The 16,293-nt window shown below is 41.1% G+C and overlaps 1 protein-coding gene across 1 annotated transcript in view; it reads right to left on the minus strand.

The window, feature by feature from the left end:
• The window catches only part of LOC149822518 (protein ENHANCED DISEASE RESISTANCE 2-like), a 173,510-nt gene that overhangs the window by 34,344 nt on the left and 122,873 nt on the right, over positions 1-16,293 (minus strand). The window contains exons 12-14 of the mRNA XM_089981603.1: positions 15,827-15,891; positions 15,663-15,734; positions 14,958-15,113 (exon numbers count right to left, since the gene is read on the minus strand). Of these exons, the coding sequence (XP_089837729.1) occupies positions 14,958-15,113; positions 15,663-15,734; positions 15,827-15,891 (293 nt within the window). The remainder of the gene's footprint in view (positions 1-14,957; positions 15,114-15,662; positions 15,735-15,826; positions 15,892-16,293) is intronic.

Below are 16,293 nucleotides of genomic sequence, written 5' to 3' on the forward strand. Positions count from 1 at the left end.
ACTCAGGAGGAGAATACATGTCTAAAGACTTCCAAAATTATTTTAAAACAAATGGAATTTTGCACCAAAGATCTTGTCCTAAAACTCCGCAACAAAATGGTCTTGCGGAAAGGAAACATAGGCATTTAATTGAAACCACAAGAACTCTTCTTGTGTCTAAATGTGTTCCTAAAAACTTTTGGGCCGAAGCTCTTCTTACCGCAACATATCTTGTGAATCGTATGCCCTCTTCCTCTTTGAAAAATGTTTCGCCCTTTGAAAAATTATTTAAAATTACTCCCGATTTTAATAGATTAAGAATCTTTGGATGCAAATGTTTTGTACTTAGTTTAGGACAAGATAAGTTGTCACCTAAAGCTATTGAATGTGTATTCATTGGCTATGGTGAGAATCAAAAAGGCTATAGATGTTTTGATATTCGAAACAATAAATTATATGTGTCGAGAAATGTAAACTTTATTGAAGAACAAAATGGTTTCGATATCCACACATCTAAGGAAGACATCGATTATTCTTTTCTATTTGACTTAGCTCCTAGATTTGAGTCTCCTGAGGCTATTTCTTGTGATACTAGTTGTGATGGAATTTCACATTATAATATAGAACAACATGACAATACCTCCCAAAATGAAAACCTTAATGATATAAATGTTTATACCCGACGGATAGGAAATGAACATCAACCTGCTATTGACAGATACTCTCAAGACTTCTCTTTAGAAGAATCTACTAACAACAATCTACCTAGGAGATCTTCTCGTACCAGTAGGCCACCACAAAAGTTTGTGTCCTATGAATCTTTTTCTCCAAATTATAGGGCCTGTCTTATGTTAATACATTCGTATCACGAACCTACATCTTTCAAGGAAGCTAAAGATCACCCTCATTGGATTGAAGCCATGAAAATCGAATTAGAGGCTCTTAACAAGGCCCAAACCTGGAGCATTATTCCTCAACCTTTAGGGAAGAAGGCAATTGGGTGTAGATGGGTATATAAAGTCAAAACTAAAAGTGATGGGTCTCTTGAAAGATACAAAGCTCGTTTGGTAGCAAAAGGCTATGCCCAAGAATATGGGATTGATTATGAAGAAACTTTTGCTCCCGTGGCCAGAATGACTAGTGTACGAACCTTAATTGCTTTGGCATCCATCAAACAATGGCCTATATACCAACTTGATGTTAAAAATGCTTTCTTAAATGGAACTTTATGTGAAGAAGTTCTTATGGATCCTCCGCCGGGTCTTGAAATTGGGAAAGGCAATATTCTAAAATTAAACAAAGCTCTTTATGGGTTAAAACAAGCGCCAAAAGCGTGGTATGATCTCTTTAGCAAAGTAGTTCTTGATAATGGTTTTTCCTCATGTTACACTGATACTGCTTTGTTTGTTAAATCCTCTAATGAATACATAACCATTTTGTTATTATATGTTGATGATATGATTATCACAGGTAATGATAAGAAAGGTATTGATCTTATTAAAAATATTCTTAAGAAAAATTTTGATATGTCTGATCTGGGTTTTTTGAGGTATTTCTTAGGAATTGAAGTTGCATACTCACCCAAGGGGTATGTCCTATCTCAGATGAAGCTTGCCTCTGATATTATTGCTAGGTCTGGGCTAACAGATGACAAAAGGGTGGAGACTCCAGAAGTGATCAATGCCAAGATGAGAGCCAATGATGGCACTCCTTTAGCAGATCCCACGCCTTATCGTCAATTGATTGGATCATTAACATATTTATCTATTACCAGGCCTGACATTTCCCATGCAGTTCATAGTGCAAGCCAATTTCAGACTGCTCCTACCACCACTCACATGGCAGCAGTAATGAGGATTATCAGATATCTAAAAGATTCCATAACTAAGGGAGTATTCTTATCCTCTTCTTCACCTCTTACTTTACTTGCGTATACTGACTCTGATTGGGGGGGTAACCCCGATGATCGTATTTCTACCACAGGTTATTGTGTGTTTCTTGGGGAGTCACTTATCTCCTGGAGATGTAAAAAGCAGCGTAAAGTTTCTCTCTCATCTACTGAAGCTGAATATCGTGCGATGGCCACCACCACAACTGAGATTATATGGTTAAGAAGCTTACTTAAAGATATGGGTGTCTCATTCTCAACTCCCTCAAAGCTATGCTGTGACAACAAGAGCTTCATTTATATCGCTAGCAATCACACTTTTCACGAACGAACGAAGCATATTGAGATGGACTGTCATTATGTTCGAGATGAGTTCCTATGTGGCACCATTCAACTCCCATATGTTCCTACCGAATATCAGTTGGCGGACTTCTTCACCAAAGCCTTGCCTTCGCCTCGCTTCTATTTCCTCCTTAGCAAACTCTCAGTGATTTCACCGTGTGTTTGAGGGGGGGTGTTAAAATATGATGTATATTTATATATATATATCTATATATATCGATTACGACACATATGCATATTTATGACCGTTGGAGGGGCTCCAACGACTCTATGGGAGCCCCTCCTTGGGTCCCTTGCTGTGTATAAATAAGGGGCTCAGCCCCATGTATTCCTTAAGCTTCTTTTGAAGCATTCTATGAAGTGAGATATATTTTTATCTTCTTTTTGTGCTTGACCACTTTTGTGGTTTATTTTGCCCTTTAGTGGCATCTTGTGTATGTGCGTGCTTCCGTGCTTTCACTTGGAGACGTTGCTCTTTTCATTTGGCACTTCATTACAGGTTTTCGGGGCGTTTTCAGATCTGACCCCACAGATGCGTTCGACATGGTCAATTTTCTAGAAAATGACACTTGGATCATGCTTTTTTAATGAAAAACATGATTTTTCAGCTTGAATATTTATGAAAATTATAGATCATCGATTTTCAAACCTTATAAAAACCTAACAATGTATCAGAATTGGACGGTCAAGAGTCTATTCTTATAAAATCAAGCATATAGAACACATCTGTATGGTTAGATTTGAGAAAACCAAGACAAAAAAATTTATTTGAAGACTGGTATATATATATATATAGAGAGAGAGAGAGAGAGAGTTTGGCCTAATCAAACCAACACGTGAATTCAATCTACGTCCCACCAGCCGTACTATAACGTCCCTCAAAAATCCAACATTTTAAAAACTTTCCCAAATCCCAAATTTTGAAAAAAAATTAAAACTTTTTATTTATATAAACAATTCACATGGTTTCCAAAAGTAATATGCCAACAAGTTCATCTATGGCCACATTCTAACCGTTCCAAACACTAGACAGCTCACCTCAGCACAAGCGTGAGTTATATGAGTCTCTCAGTATCAGATCCAGTATGAAATCATCCATAGACACAACTTGATTTGGATTATTACTCTAAAGGTTTTTCTCATGTGAAAAAGAAAACACAGAAGACAAAATGTATCAAGATTTGAGATAATTGAGGAGTTACATTAAAATTTAAAGTTTTAAACCATATGCAAGATATAATAGGAATGAAATGACAGAATTTAAAAATGTTCTGATTCCAAAAAGATTACACTTCTTTAAATGTAAGGATTAAGACACAAAGTAAAATTTACACAAGTTTTTAACTCTCTCAAAACTTTTGCCTGATCCCTCCATGAATCGTACTAGGTAAAAGTGGAGCCTTCAGCTACGCAGCAACCTGTACTTCGGTTCAATCCTCCACAAGGTTATCTGTAACAATAAATGATATAGACATATTTTTAACTCGAAATAAGACAATTTCTTTATTTACTTTCTCTTAAAATTTACAAGTTTTACACGTACCTAGGTCTGATTTGGGTTTGGGTTTGCTTTGACCCAGGACTGATCCAGAGAACACATTTGTATGGTCAGATTTGAGAAAAATAAGAAAGAAAAAAATATTTAAAGCCTGGTATATATATATATATAGAGAGAGAGTTTGGCCTAATCAAACCAACACGTGAATTCAATCTACGTCTGACCAGTTGTACCACGGGTCACGATCGGAGATGATTGACACAAGAACGTCGTGTAATCTCACAATCTCCCGGACATAGAGGTTCGCCAAGCTGTCCAGTGACTGACTGAGGCAGATAGGGAGGAAATGCGTCGATTTAGTGAGTCGATCCACGATCACCCAAATCGCATTGTGTTTTCTCCGCGTCCTCATCAAACCAACAATGAAGTCCATTGTGATGTCCTCCTACTTCCATTGTGAAATCACCATCTATTGCATCACTCCGCCTGGTCGCTGGTGCTCGATCTTAACTTGTTGACAAGTCAAGCACTTTGAAACGTACTCAGCTACGTCTCGCTTCATTCCACTCCACCAATATCTGCATTGCAAATCTTTGAACATCTTCATGCCGCTAGGGTGAATCGTGTACTTAGACTTGTGGGCTTCTGCGAGAATCTCATCACTCAAAATAGGATCTTATGGCACCTAGAGACGATCTTTATGCCATACACTTTCGTCCTCACTCAGACGGAAGGGGGTATCGGCCCGTTGCGCTAGAGCCTTCAGCTTTTCGTACTGCGCATCGATCTTTTGTCTGACAAAGATCTTGGCCAATAAGCTTAGGTTGAGCTACCATGTTGGATAGATTGATCGAATTTTGAGTGACTGCAAACGGTTCCCATGATATCAGATCCTCGATCAGCCTCCACCCAGCGAATAACAAGCTAACAGAAACGCTGAGAGACTTGCGGCTCAGGGCGTCGGCCACGACGTTCGCCTTTTCTGGGTGGTAGGACAGGGTGAAGTCATAATCCTTGAGGAATTTCAGCCAACGTCGCTGCCTCATATTTAACTCCTTCTGTGAGAATAAGTATTTTAAGCCCTTGTGATCTGTAAAAGCCTTGAACCGCTCCTCGTAAAAATAGTGTCGCCATATCTTCAATGTGAAGACCACCGCTGCTAACTCCAAATCATGAGTCGGAAAATTCTTCTCATGAATTTTAAGTTTGCGTGATGCATAGGCGATCACTCTATCGTTCTGTATTAGGACGCAACCCAGGCCTGTCTCGGAAGCATCAGTATAAATCACGAAGCCGCCTTGACCAGAAGGTAAGGCCAAAATAGGAGCAGTCGTAAGACGTTCCTTCAACATCTGAAAACTGCTCTCGCAATTGACGTCCCACACGAACTTAACTTCTTTCTTTAGGAGCTTCGTCATGGGTAGAGAAATCTTAGAAAAGTCTTGGATAAATCCCCGGTAATACCCAGCTAATCCAAGAAAACTCCTAATGTCACGAACATTCCTCGACTGTTGCCAACTGAGTACAGCCTCAACCTTCGCTGGATCCACAAACACACCTTCCTTAGAGATGACATGCTCTAAAAACATGATCTCCTCGAGCCAAAACTCGCACTTGGAGTACTTAGCAAACAAACGCTCCTTTCACAAGGTTTCGAGAATTACTCTCAAGTGCTCACGATGTTGCTCCCAGCTATCTAAATACACCAGGATGTTGTCGATGAACACGATCACGAAGGTGTCCAAGAAGGGTTTGAACACCCTATTAATGAGATCAATGAACGCTGCAGTTGCGTTAGTGAGTCCGAAGGGCATGACAGTAAATTCGTAATGCCCATATCTGCTCCGGAAGGCCGTCTTGAAGATGTCATCTCCTTTGATTCTGAGCCGATGGTACTTAGATCTAAGGTCGATCTTTGAAAAGATCTTGGCCCTCTACGACTGGTCGAACAGATCCTCGATGTGTGACAATGGGTACTTATTCTTTATTGTTGCATGGTTGAGCATCCGATAGTCGATGCACAACCGCAATGATCTGTCCTTTTTCACGAACAAGACAGGAGCTCCCCAGGGCAAGACGCTGGGGCGAATGAATCTCTGATCCATCAACTCCTACAATTGCTTCTTGAGCTCTTCGAGCTCATCTGGCGCCATCCGATATGGAGCCTTTGAAATTGGCGCAGTACCCGACAGCAACTCGATGCTGAACTGCACCTCACGAGGTGCAGGAAGTCCTCGCAATTCCTCCGAAAAGACGTCTGGAAAATCTCGAACCACTTCCAAGTCTCCAATCGGGACTCGCGTCGGCTCGGACTCGATGACACTAACCAAGAAGGTAGTGCATCCCTTCCTCAGGTAGTTCTACGCCTTTAGCTACGAAATCAACTTGCTCGCCTGAACGGGTTTCACAATCTTGAATTCCACCTTGGGCATTCCTGGTGGAGATAAGACAATCATGCTATCTTGGCAGAAAATCTTGGCATGATATTTGTGCAGTCAATCCATGCCTAGGATGACGTCAAATTTCGTCATCTCTAGTAGGATATCACAAGTTTGTAATTGTTGATCTGTCAAGACTACGTCCAACTCTGTTACGTAGGCCACACAAACGGTGTTTTTCCCAATCGAGTTATACACTTTAAGGGTATTATACAAGGGTTTTACAGGTATGTGCAAAAACTTGGCAAAATTTACCGAAATAAAAGAGTGTGTGCCACCATAATAAAAAAGCACAAAGGCCGCTTGGTTAGCGACAAAAAAGGTATCTTGCACTAGGTCGCCCTTGGTCAACTGCTCGGCCTTAGCGGTGTAGACGCGTCCCAGCGCCTTCCTCTGACCGCTCGACTGCGGTTGTGGTGACTGATGCTGCTGCTGCTGTGGCCAAGGGAGCAGAGGTGATCCGTTGTTCTGCCTAAGGTCATCAGCCGCCTTTTTGCGACAATCGCGGAAGTAGTGGCCCATCTTGCCACAATACAGGCATCCGCCTGTCTCGAGCGGGCACACTTGCCCATAGTGAGAACGTCGGCATCTGGGGCATACATTGTCAGTCTGCTGCCTGGCTGGAGGGTTGCCCTGAGGCCGCTGACGCTTCGAAGGAGGAAACTGTTTATTTCCTACTTCGATCTTTATGGGAAAGAATGGTCGTTTGCCTGGGCCGCCAGATGGTGTCTTCGGCTCACCACCCACAGTGGGTGGCTTCCTGCTCTGTGCACTCTTAGAGCGCTCCTAGGTTTTACTCAGGAGGGTGGCGGTAGCAACTGCCGCAGAGAAGGTCTAGGGCATACTAGTTAGGACCCGATACATGAGCCCCTCCTTCAGCCCCCGAATAAACTTTTCTGCCCGCTCGCGATCATCCGCAAATAGGTTGGGGCAGTAGGGTTCCAAACTCTGGAATTTGGCGATATAATCGTCAAACTCGAATTGCCCTAGCTGAGCTCCAAGAACTCCACCTTCTTCTCCCTCGCATGTGGCAGGATTTAGTTCTCCAAGAAAGCTTCCCAAGGAATGGGTGAAATTCCCAAAAACTGCACACCCCGGGCCATGTCCCACCAACTGCGGGCATTGTCCTTCATCCTAAAGGTCCCAAATAACGTCTTCTTGTCGTCGGGGACTGACAAGACCTCGAACACTCGTTTCACCTCCTTCACCCAGTTATCGGCCATGTCTGGGTCGGGCTTGCCATCGAAGGTCGGGGTGTCAAGCTTCAAAAATTTCTCATACGTCACTGCAGTATGCTGGCTCGGTTCAGAAATTTTTGTTAACAACCTGTCCATCGGAGTTTTTGTACCATCCATCCTCTCCCTTGATGAACCGTGAAGGTCGAATGGGTACGACGGGGGTTTCTTAACCGCCGCCCCATCCTACATGCTCTGGTCTATTAGACCCACTCGAGCATCCTGCCTGTGAAGGCGAATGGTCACCATTTATGTGATCTCAGCATTGTGCTAAATGCACGCATCGAGGTTGCTACAACCTCATCATCCCACCATCGTAACCCACATGGGACGTACTTGTCCAAAAGTACGATCGTACCTTCCTAGAGGTACAACTACGATGAGAGGGCAACATAATGTTTTATGATTCTTTTGGTTCATACATGACATGTATTGCTCTTTGAGCAAATGGGCCTATGGAGGCCGGTATTATCTCATGGATATCAATAAGGAGTTGCTTAATCACTTCGAGGTACTCAATGACCTCCCGTACTATTTGTATCATACTTGTCTTCAGGTCTAATTACGAAAATAAATTTGTGGGTTCTCGATAGATAACCCATCACAAGGTTTTATAAATGTATGTATTATACTTGGCATGCTCGAATACTAAGAATCAAGAAGTCGCATACAAGATTCATCAGGCAATAACCAATAAGGCATCTATAGTAACTTATAACAGTGAGCAAGGCGAAAATACAGTAATAAGGTCTTTCTAGCAATGAGTCTACTCGTAGAGCTCACAATAAGCATATAATTTCAAAAGAATACGGATGCAGAAACACAACACAGACAATCACCAGTTAGGAAATTCTACGAGTGAGAATGCATGCCAAATAAACTATTCTATCACAGAATCCTTATAATTTTATTTCATTCTTACAAACCCTTCGTGCGACTTTCCCCTACCTCGGGATGTCGTGCAGTTGCGTGCGTCTACGCGTGTAGATGATACGAGGCTCAGGCCGCAGAGCCAGAGCGGGGTTCAATACGATGTCTGCAAAAATGTGAGTATTCAATTATGATAATTTAATTTAATGGTGCGACGAGAGCAAGGGTAGGATTAGGTGACCGGGGATTTCGGCCCCTTCCAGACTGAACACAAATGGCAGGGCCCTCGGCCCCTGCCTGACGAAATAGTGAATGGCAGGGGCCTCGGCCCCTGCCTGACAAACTAGTGAATGGCAGGGGCCTCGGCCCCTGTCAGACAAAAGTAGCGAATGGCAGGGGCCTCGGCCCCTGTCAGACAAAAGTAGCGAATGGCAGGGGCCTCGGCCCCTGCATGACAAAATAGCTAATGGCAGGGGCCTCAGCCCCTGCCTGACAAAGAAGCGAAGGGCAAGGGCCTCTGCCCCTGCCACAAAAAGGTCACGCATGGCAGGGGCCTCGGCCCCTACCTGATGAACAGGGAATGGCAGGGGCCTCGGCCCCTGCCAGGCACAAAAATGATTGGCAAGGGCCTTGGCCCCTGCCTGACGAAAATGGGGAATGGCAGGGGCCCCAGCCCCTGCCTGACGAAATAACAAATGGCAGGGGCCTCGACCCCTGTCTGGCAAATTTATGGAGCCGCAGAGGGTGTCTGGCCCCCCTGCGTGCCGAGAATCAAGGGCAGCAGGGGAATATCCCCTGCCCTCCCAGAAGCCAAGAGGCAGCAGGGGGCGAGCCCCTGCCTGCCGGGAAACAGGAAACGGCAGAGGCATTGCCCCTGCCTACCGGAGATCGAGAGGCGGAAGGGGGGCTAACCCCTGCCAGCGAGAGAGAGCTCGGAATGGGGGTGATAGGGGGCAACCGACCTCCCGTCGGGTTCCCTATCACCCACAAAGGTGAGGGTGTGTCGCAGGGGCCATTGGTCCCCTGCCGGCACTCCGGCGCACCCCGCAGAGGGAAGAGGGGGCGACAGGGGCCTCGCAGGCCACCTGTCGGCCCTCCAATGAGTACAGGAGAGGCAGGAGGGCGCGGCAGGGGCCGTGCGCCGCCTGTCGGCCTCCCGGCGAGGTGACAGAGAGAGGGGTGAGGAAGAGAAGAGGGAGGACGGCGTACCTGGGAGGCGGTGGCCGGCGTCGGCGGCGGGGCGCTGCGACGGCAGCGGCAGCGAGCGCAGAGAAGGAGGAGGCGGCACAGGGGGGCGAAGGGATGTGCCTCCCTTTGCCCTCCTGCAGAGCTTTTAAAAGCTTCAGGGGGGGCGATGAAAGGGGAAACCCCGGTGGGTTTCCCTAATCCACCCGAAAACGAAGGGGGAGAAAGAGGGGTGTTGCGGCGCTCGGGATCCTGAGTCGGGTTATTTTAAAACCTTAAAGAAAAGGGGCTCGGATCGGGTCCGGACCCGACCCGACCCGGGTCCAAAACAATAAAAAATTTTTGTGTGGTTTTTACAGTCGTTGCGTGCTTTTATTAACACGCAGCCGACTAAGCCCGTGACGGATCCGGGTTTGAGTCCGACTCGAGTCCAAATTTTTTTTTTTAAGTTTTACAGTTGGGTTCGTTTTTTACTAGTCAACAAAGAGTTGACTAGTCAATGGAGCTATTAGAACAGTCCAACAACTCTATTGAGACCGCTGCTTGTATATAAATAGGGGCTTTGTCCCCCTTTACTCTCTAATGCTTCTCTTAAGCATTCATGCTCAATAAAATATATAATTTTATATTCTTCTGTTCTTTTTAATTTCTTAATGTCTTGTAAGCATTTAGTGCTTGTGTAGTGCCTTAGTACTCTGGCATTATCCCTTAGTTGGACTTGGGTATGAGCATGTGCACCTTGTTTTTATGATCATGTAAGCCCTTAGAGGCCTTTGTTTGTTTTCGCATATTTCATTACATTTTTGTAGTGAGGATATTATGTATTTTTTATTTTATTTTTTAATAAAATTATTCAGTCATTCACATTCCTTGCATTTCATTTTTGTTCTTATGTTTTTGTCCAAATACATTATGTTTTGATTCTCGTTCATTTTGGAGTGCATGGGGATCCATGTCATTTCGTTACAGTGTCAATATACAACAACAACAACAATTACGCCTTCATCCCAAAACAATTGGGGTCTTCCACATGAATCATTCTGGGTCTTCCACATGAATCCTTCTCCTCTAATCATTTCTATCCAATGCCATGTCCTCGGTGAGGTTCAAAGCATTCATATCATTTCCTATCATCTCCATCCAAGTCTTCTTACACCTACCCCGACCTCTTTTAACTAATATATTTTCCCATTTCTCCATCCTTATAACTGGAGCATCATTAGGCATTCGCCGAATATGTCCAAACCACCGTAAATGATTCTCTCTCATCTTATTTTCAATGGATGCAACGCCTACCTTCTTACGTATCTCCTCGTTTCGAATCTTATCTTTTATTGTATTTCCACACATCCATCTCAGCATACGCATCTCAGCTACACTCATTTTTTGAATATGATGTCTCTTGGCAGCCCAACATTCCGTACCATATAGTAAAGTGGGCCTAATTGTCATTTTATAAAACTTTCCCTTCAACCGCAATGGCATTCTACGATCGCACAACACTCCAGTTGCACTTTTTTATTTCATTCACCCAACCTTTATCCTATGATTTACATCTCCATCAATATCTCCATACTTTTGAATGATAGATCTCAAATATTTAAAACAGCCATCCACCGGTATTTCTTGCTCACCAAGCTTCACTACACTCCCACCACTACTTCGTTGCTTACTAAACCGACATTCCATATATTTTGTCTTACTCTTACTCAACGTAAAACCTCTTGCTTCCAATGTCTGTCAACATAATTCTAACTTAGCATTAACCCCAGCTCTAGACTCATCAATCAAAACAATATCATCAGCAAACAACATACACCACGGTACATTTTCTTGAATTGATCTCGTAAGCTCCTCCATCACTATCGCAAATAGAAAAGGGCTTAAAGCAGATCCTTGATGTAACCCAACCGTTATCGGAAAATTGGTTGTCACCCATCCACAAGTGCGGACATTGGTTACTACTCCTTCATACATATCTTTAATTATACTAATGTACTTGAGAGAAACACCTTTCTTCATCATTGTCCACCAGAGAACGTCCCTAGGTACTCTATCGTATGCCTTCTCTAAATCAATAAAAACCATATGCAAATCTTTGTTCCTCTCTCTATATCTTTCAATAAGTTGTCTAAGAAGATGTATAACTTCCATAGTTGATCTTCCAGGCATAAAACCAAATTGATTCTCCGATATCATGACAACCTTCCTCAACCTAGACTCAATCACCCTCTCCCAAAGTTTCATAGTATGACTCATGAGTTTTATACCACGATAGTTTGTGCAATCTTGTATATCACCTTTATTCTTATATAAAGGCACCAAAGTACTCTTCCTCCACTCATTAGGCATCTTATTTGTTCGCCAAATCAAGTTAAAAAGATTTGTCAACCATTCTAAACCTTTCTCACCCAAGCATTTCCAAGCCTCGATAGGTATACCATCTGGGTCAACTGCCCTTCTAGATTTCATTTTCTTCAAAGCCTCTGGAATTTCTTTCTTTTGAATCTTGCGCATGAAATCACGATTCATCTCATGAAAGGAATGGAGAAGTCTCCAAGATCCTGAGCATGACTTCCATTAAATAGCTTATCAAAATAATCTTTTCATCTCTTCTTAATCTCATCATCTTTGACTAAAACCCTTTGCGTTTCATCTTTGATATATCTAACCATACCCAGATCCTTTGATTTCCTATCTCTCATCTTTGCAAGCCTATAAATATCCTTCTCGCCCTCTTTGGTATCCAACTTGTCATAAACCTCCTTATATACCTTATCTCTCGCGTTTCGAACTACTTTTTTAACTTCATTTTTTGCTATCATATGCTTCTCCAAATTCTCATTATCACGACTCTTACTTAGATTTCTATAACACTCTCTTTTAACCTTAATAGCAAATTTGACATTCTCGTTCCACCATGATGTATCCTTACCTAGCGGTGCACTGCCTTTAAACTCACCCAATACCTCCTTAGCCACCTTTCTCATACCACCCTCTATCTTATTCCACATTGATTCTGAATCCTCCTCGAGATACCAATCAGCTTCCTTAACTGCCTGCTCTACAAACATTATCAATATATACACACATAATGTATATATTGATATATACATATTTAAGGGTAAATATTGGCGGTTAATAAAGGTAAGGAACTAATGGGCTAGAAATCATAGGTGCAAGTTGTATCGACTCAATCTAGCCACATAGATGTGATCAACATGGTTTGTTTGCTAAGGATCAAGCCATGGATCGTGCTTTTCTGGTGTAAAAATATAATCTTTTGAGTTATGAATTTTTGGCACATCGTGGACCGTTGATTTTTGGAACCCTTTAAAAATATAATTACTTGTCATAATCAAATGATTCAAAACAAGTTTTCTACTAAACAAACCATGTAGAGAACATCTGTAACATTTGATCCACAAAAGATTAGAAATTTTTGAAGAAAAGAGTGGTTTCTACTCATTAGTTCCTTACCTTCATTAGTAGACAATATTTACCCTATATATATCATAGTATGATAGTAATTAACATATATATATGGGCTAATGTCTGCTAGTCATTTGTATGTAAAAATGCATTTTTCTTTTTTTCTTTTTTTCTTTTTTTCTTTTTTCCTTATTTTCTTTTTTTCTTTTTTATGAAACTAACATCATAGATGTGATCTATATGTTTTGTTTAGTGGAAATCGGCATTGGGACCATCCATTTACAACACCTAGGCATGATTTTTGAAGGCTTAAAAAATCAACATTCCATAATGTCTGATATTTTCACGACACCTAAAATCATGGCTTTTGGCTGAAAAAACACAATCCAAATTTTGATTCCTAACATTCAGACCATGCCAAATCCATCAGAGGTCTGATGGATCAAAATGACTTGCACCTATGGAACCTATACAAATATTTGTAGCAAACATTAACCCCATATATATAGGGTGCTCCTAGAGCACCTACTCCCACCTAATAGAAGCTTTAAATTTTCAAAATTCTTGAACTTTTTTTGTTTATTAGACCTTATAGATATGGTCTAGAAGCATTATTTAGTAGAAAACAAATTGTGGATCACGTGATTATGGCATACATGTAGGTTTTTAAGATCTTCAAAAATCAATGGCTCACAATGTACCAAAATTTCATGACTTAAAAAAATCCTATTTTTATGTCTAAAAAACGTGATCCAAATCATAATTCCTATCAAATAAATTATGTTGAGTACATCTATAACGTCTGATTGAGAAGATGCAACCTACAACTATGAATTCTAGCATGTGGGAGAAGGTGCTCCCGGGGCACCGCAGCAATATATATAGGCCACTTCTATGGTGGTATGGTACACACTTGATTTACACAAGTCTAGCCTCTGAAAGCAAAATCTAACCATTGGATCATGTTTAGCATGTTCTATTTATTATTTTCAAGTGTTAAAGTTGAGCCGATGTTTTATACCAATTTTAAACCACCCTTATTTTCATGAATTGTGAGCAATTGATTTTCACCTTCTCAAAAATAGAATCTTATGGTGTAGTAAACATGATAAAACCTTATAACATAGTAAATAAATCATGCTAAAACACATCTGTATGGTTAGATTTACCATTTTGGTGGAGTGTACCACCATATGGTATCATGGTACAAAACCACCATATATTTTTTCATATATATATATATATATGTGTGTGTGTGTGTGTGTGTGTGTGTGTGTGTGTGTGTGTGTGTGTGTGTGTGTGTGCCAAGTCTAATTGTCTAGTTTTCCAAGATGTGTTGTGTCCGACACTCACAACCGTGTTAATGTCCAAGTAACATAGCATAGCTACCACCACTAGATAGTGAGTGCAAAGCTAACAATGAATAAAAGAAACAAGAAACCTATCTAATAGCATTACATGTGTATGTGTCTTTGTGTCCTAATCTTCATAGAAATAACTGAATCCATGGCACGTGTATGTCCCATCTGCATCTATATCCCTATCTACATGACATAGAAGATCAAGTGTCAGAAACAAAATCTGCTGAAACAGAAATCTGTTTGCTCATTCCTAATATCGTAGTTTCTCCTCTTTCTCTTTCATTTTCTTCTTCTCACTAGTGCAGAAGCATTTTTTGAAAGGATGAGATTGAGTAATTAAATAACAGAAAGGCACATAACATTGACATTAAATTAATCTAACATCTGAAAAATAACAAAACCTCATCATGTTGATGAAAAGGCAAGAGACGATAATAATAGGATTATCTGTACAAAAGAGAAACAAAATTGGCGCTAAAACCAAAATATAAAGACTTGAACATAATTTCCCTTTTGTAGTCAAGAAGGTACAGTAATGGTGACCAAATTAATCATTTTGGAGAGAAGGCCCCTCATTGTGTTTCCCATAAAGGAACAATGTACAACATGCAATAGCAACAAAATAGATTAAATACAAGGAAAAAGGAAACGACACCAAATAGTGCATTAGAGTGCAACATAAAAAAAAGCAACAAAACAAGGGAAAAGATCAACAATTAGAAGAATTACCAGCAACACTGTTCAACATTTGCAGTAAGCAATGTTGTTGAAATGATGGGAAATAACCAACACCCCAACCCTTCAAATCAATCTGCATGAGATGTTGAACTCTTGTACGAGGTCTTCCATTTCGAGGACTAAGTGAAGAAATAGTGAATCCTCCACCTGCATCATTAAGATTAAGTGACTTTAGGTTGAACCTAAATGTTTTACAATATATATTTATATAGATAAACATTATAGAGTGATGAGTAGATCCTAAACAATCTTTATCTCCTACACCGTCCTAAAAGGTTTCAAAAGGATAAAGCTTCAGGTGTTTGCATAATCTCAACTAATAGATGTGTTCCCTATAGCTTAGTAGAAAACATGTATTTGATTAGGCATTTTTTGTGTTTAGATGCATATTAAGAGGGATTGAAATTTGATGGCTTATAAAATCGAGGTTTCTTGTCAAATCGATTTGATACAAAGTATGACTTTTAGTGAATAAGCATAAGCAATGATGAACGCATCTACAGGTTAGGATAAAGCCAAAAACATGTGCAGCTATGGGTTTTAGAAGTATTTAGGATGATTTAGGACATAAACTGTTTAGGAAATACTCATAACTCAAGATACACACACACTGTGTGTACATATGTAATGCTTGAATGTGTATGAAATAAATACAATGTAAAAGTACACAACATAGAAATTAGGGAAACAATATACTCTCAATATGAGCCCGTACAAACCCCGGTTGTGGGTCACAATTTGGATGCTGCCTTGAACGAAATAAGACAACTGAACAAAATGAAAGGTCACTGAAATCTTAGAAAAAGGACAATTATAAATGAAAAAGGTTGACCAGAAGAAGCTAATGAAAGTAAAATCACCATAGCTCCCATCATCATTACGACGCCAGTAACGCACATAACAGAGATCACGGGGCCAAACAATCCTGCAAAGGACAGGTAAGAGTTTATTGCAAGCCGTTGCATTCAAATGCCATTACCATGTGTAAACCACATATTGAAGAAGCATATTTTACATCGTAAAGAGAAGTTCAGATAAAACTAGTACACAGCACACTCTTCACTCCATTTAATAGATTTGGAAGTGCATCTCTGAAGTAGAGAATTGAAGACTCGGAATTAAGATAATTCAGTATGCATGTGACATCATATCATCTTCACCATTATATATCCATTCCCACACACAAGAATGTATGAAAGCTCCTGCTAATCTAGCCTCTAGATAATGGACAGGCAACTAAAATGAAGGGTTTATTCACTGGTTATACCCTTTCAAAGGCATAACCAAAAAACTTGCATCTAGGTCTCCCGAACATATGCTTGGAAAT

Source organism: Nuphar pumila, chromosome 11 (genome assembly GCF_984573655.1).
Source record: "Nuphar pumila chromosome 11, dmNupPumi1.hap1.1, whole genome shotgun sequence".
Lineage (NCBI taxonomy): Eukaryota > Viridiplantae > Streptophyta > Magnoliopsida > Nymphaeales > Nymphaeaceae > Nuphar > Nuphar pumila.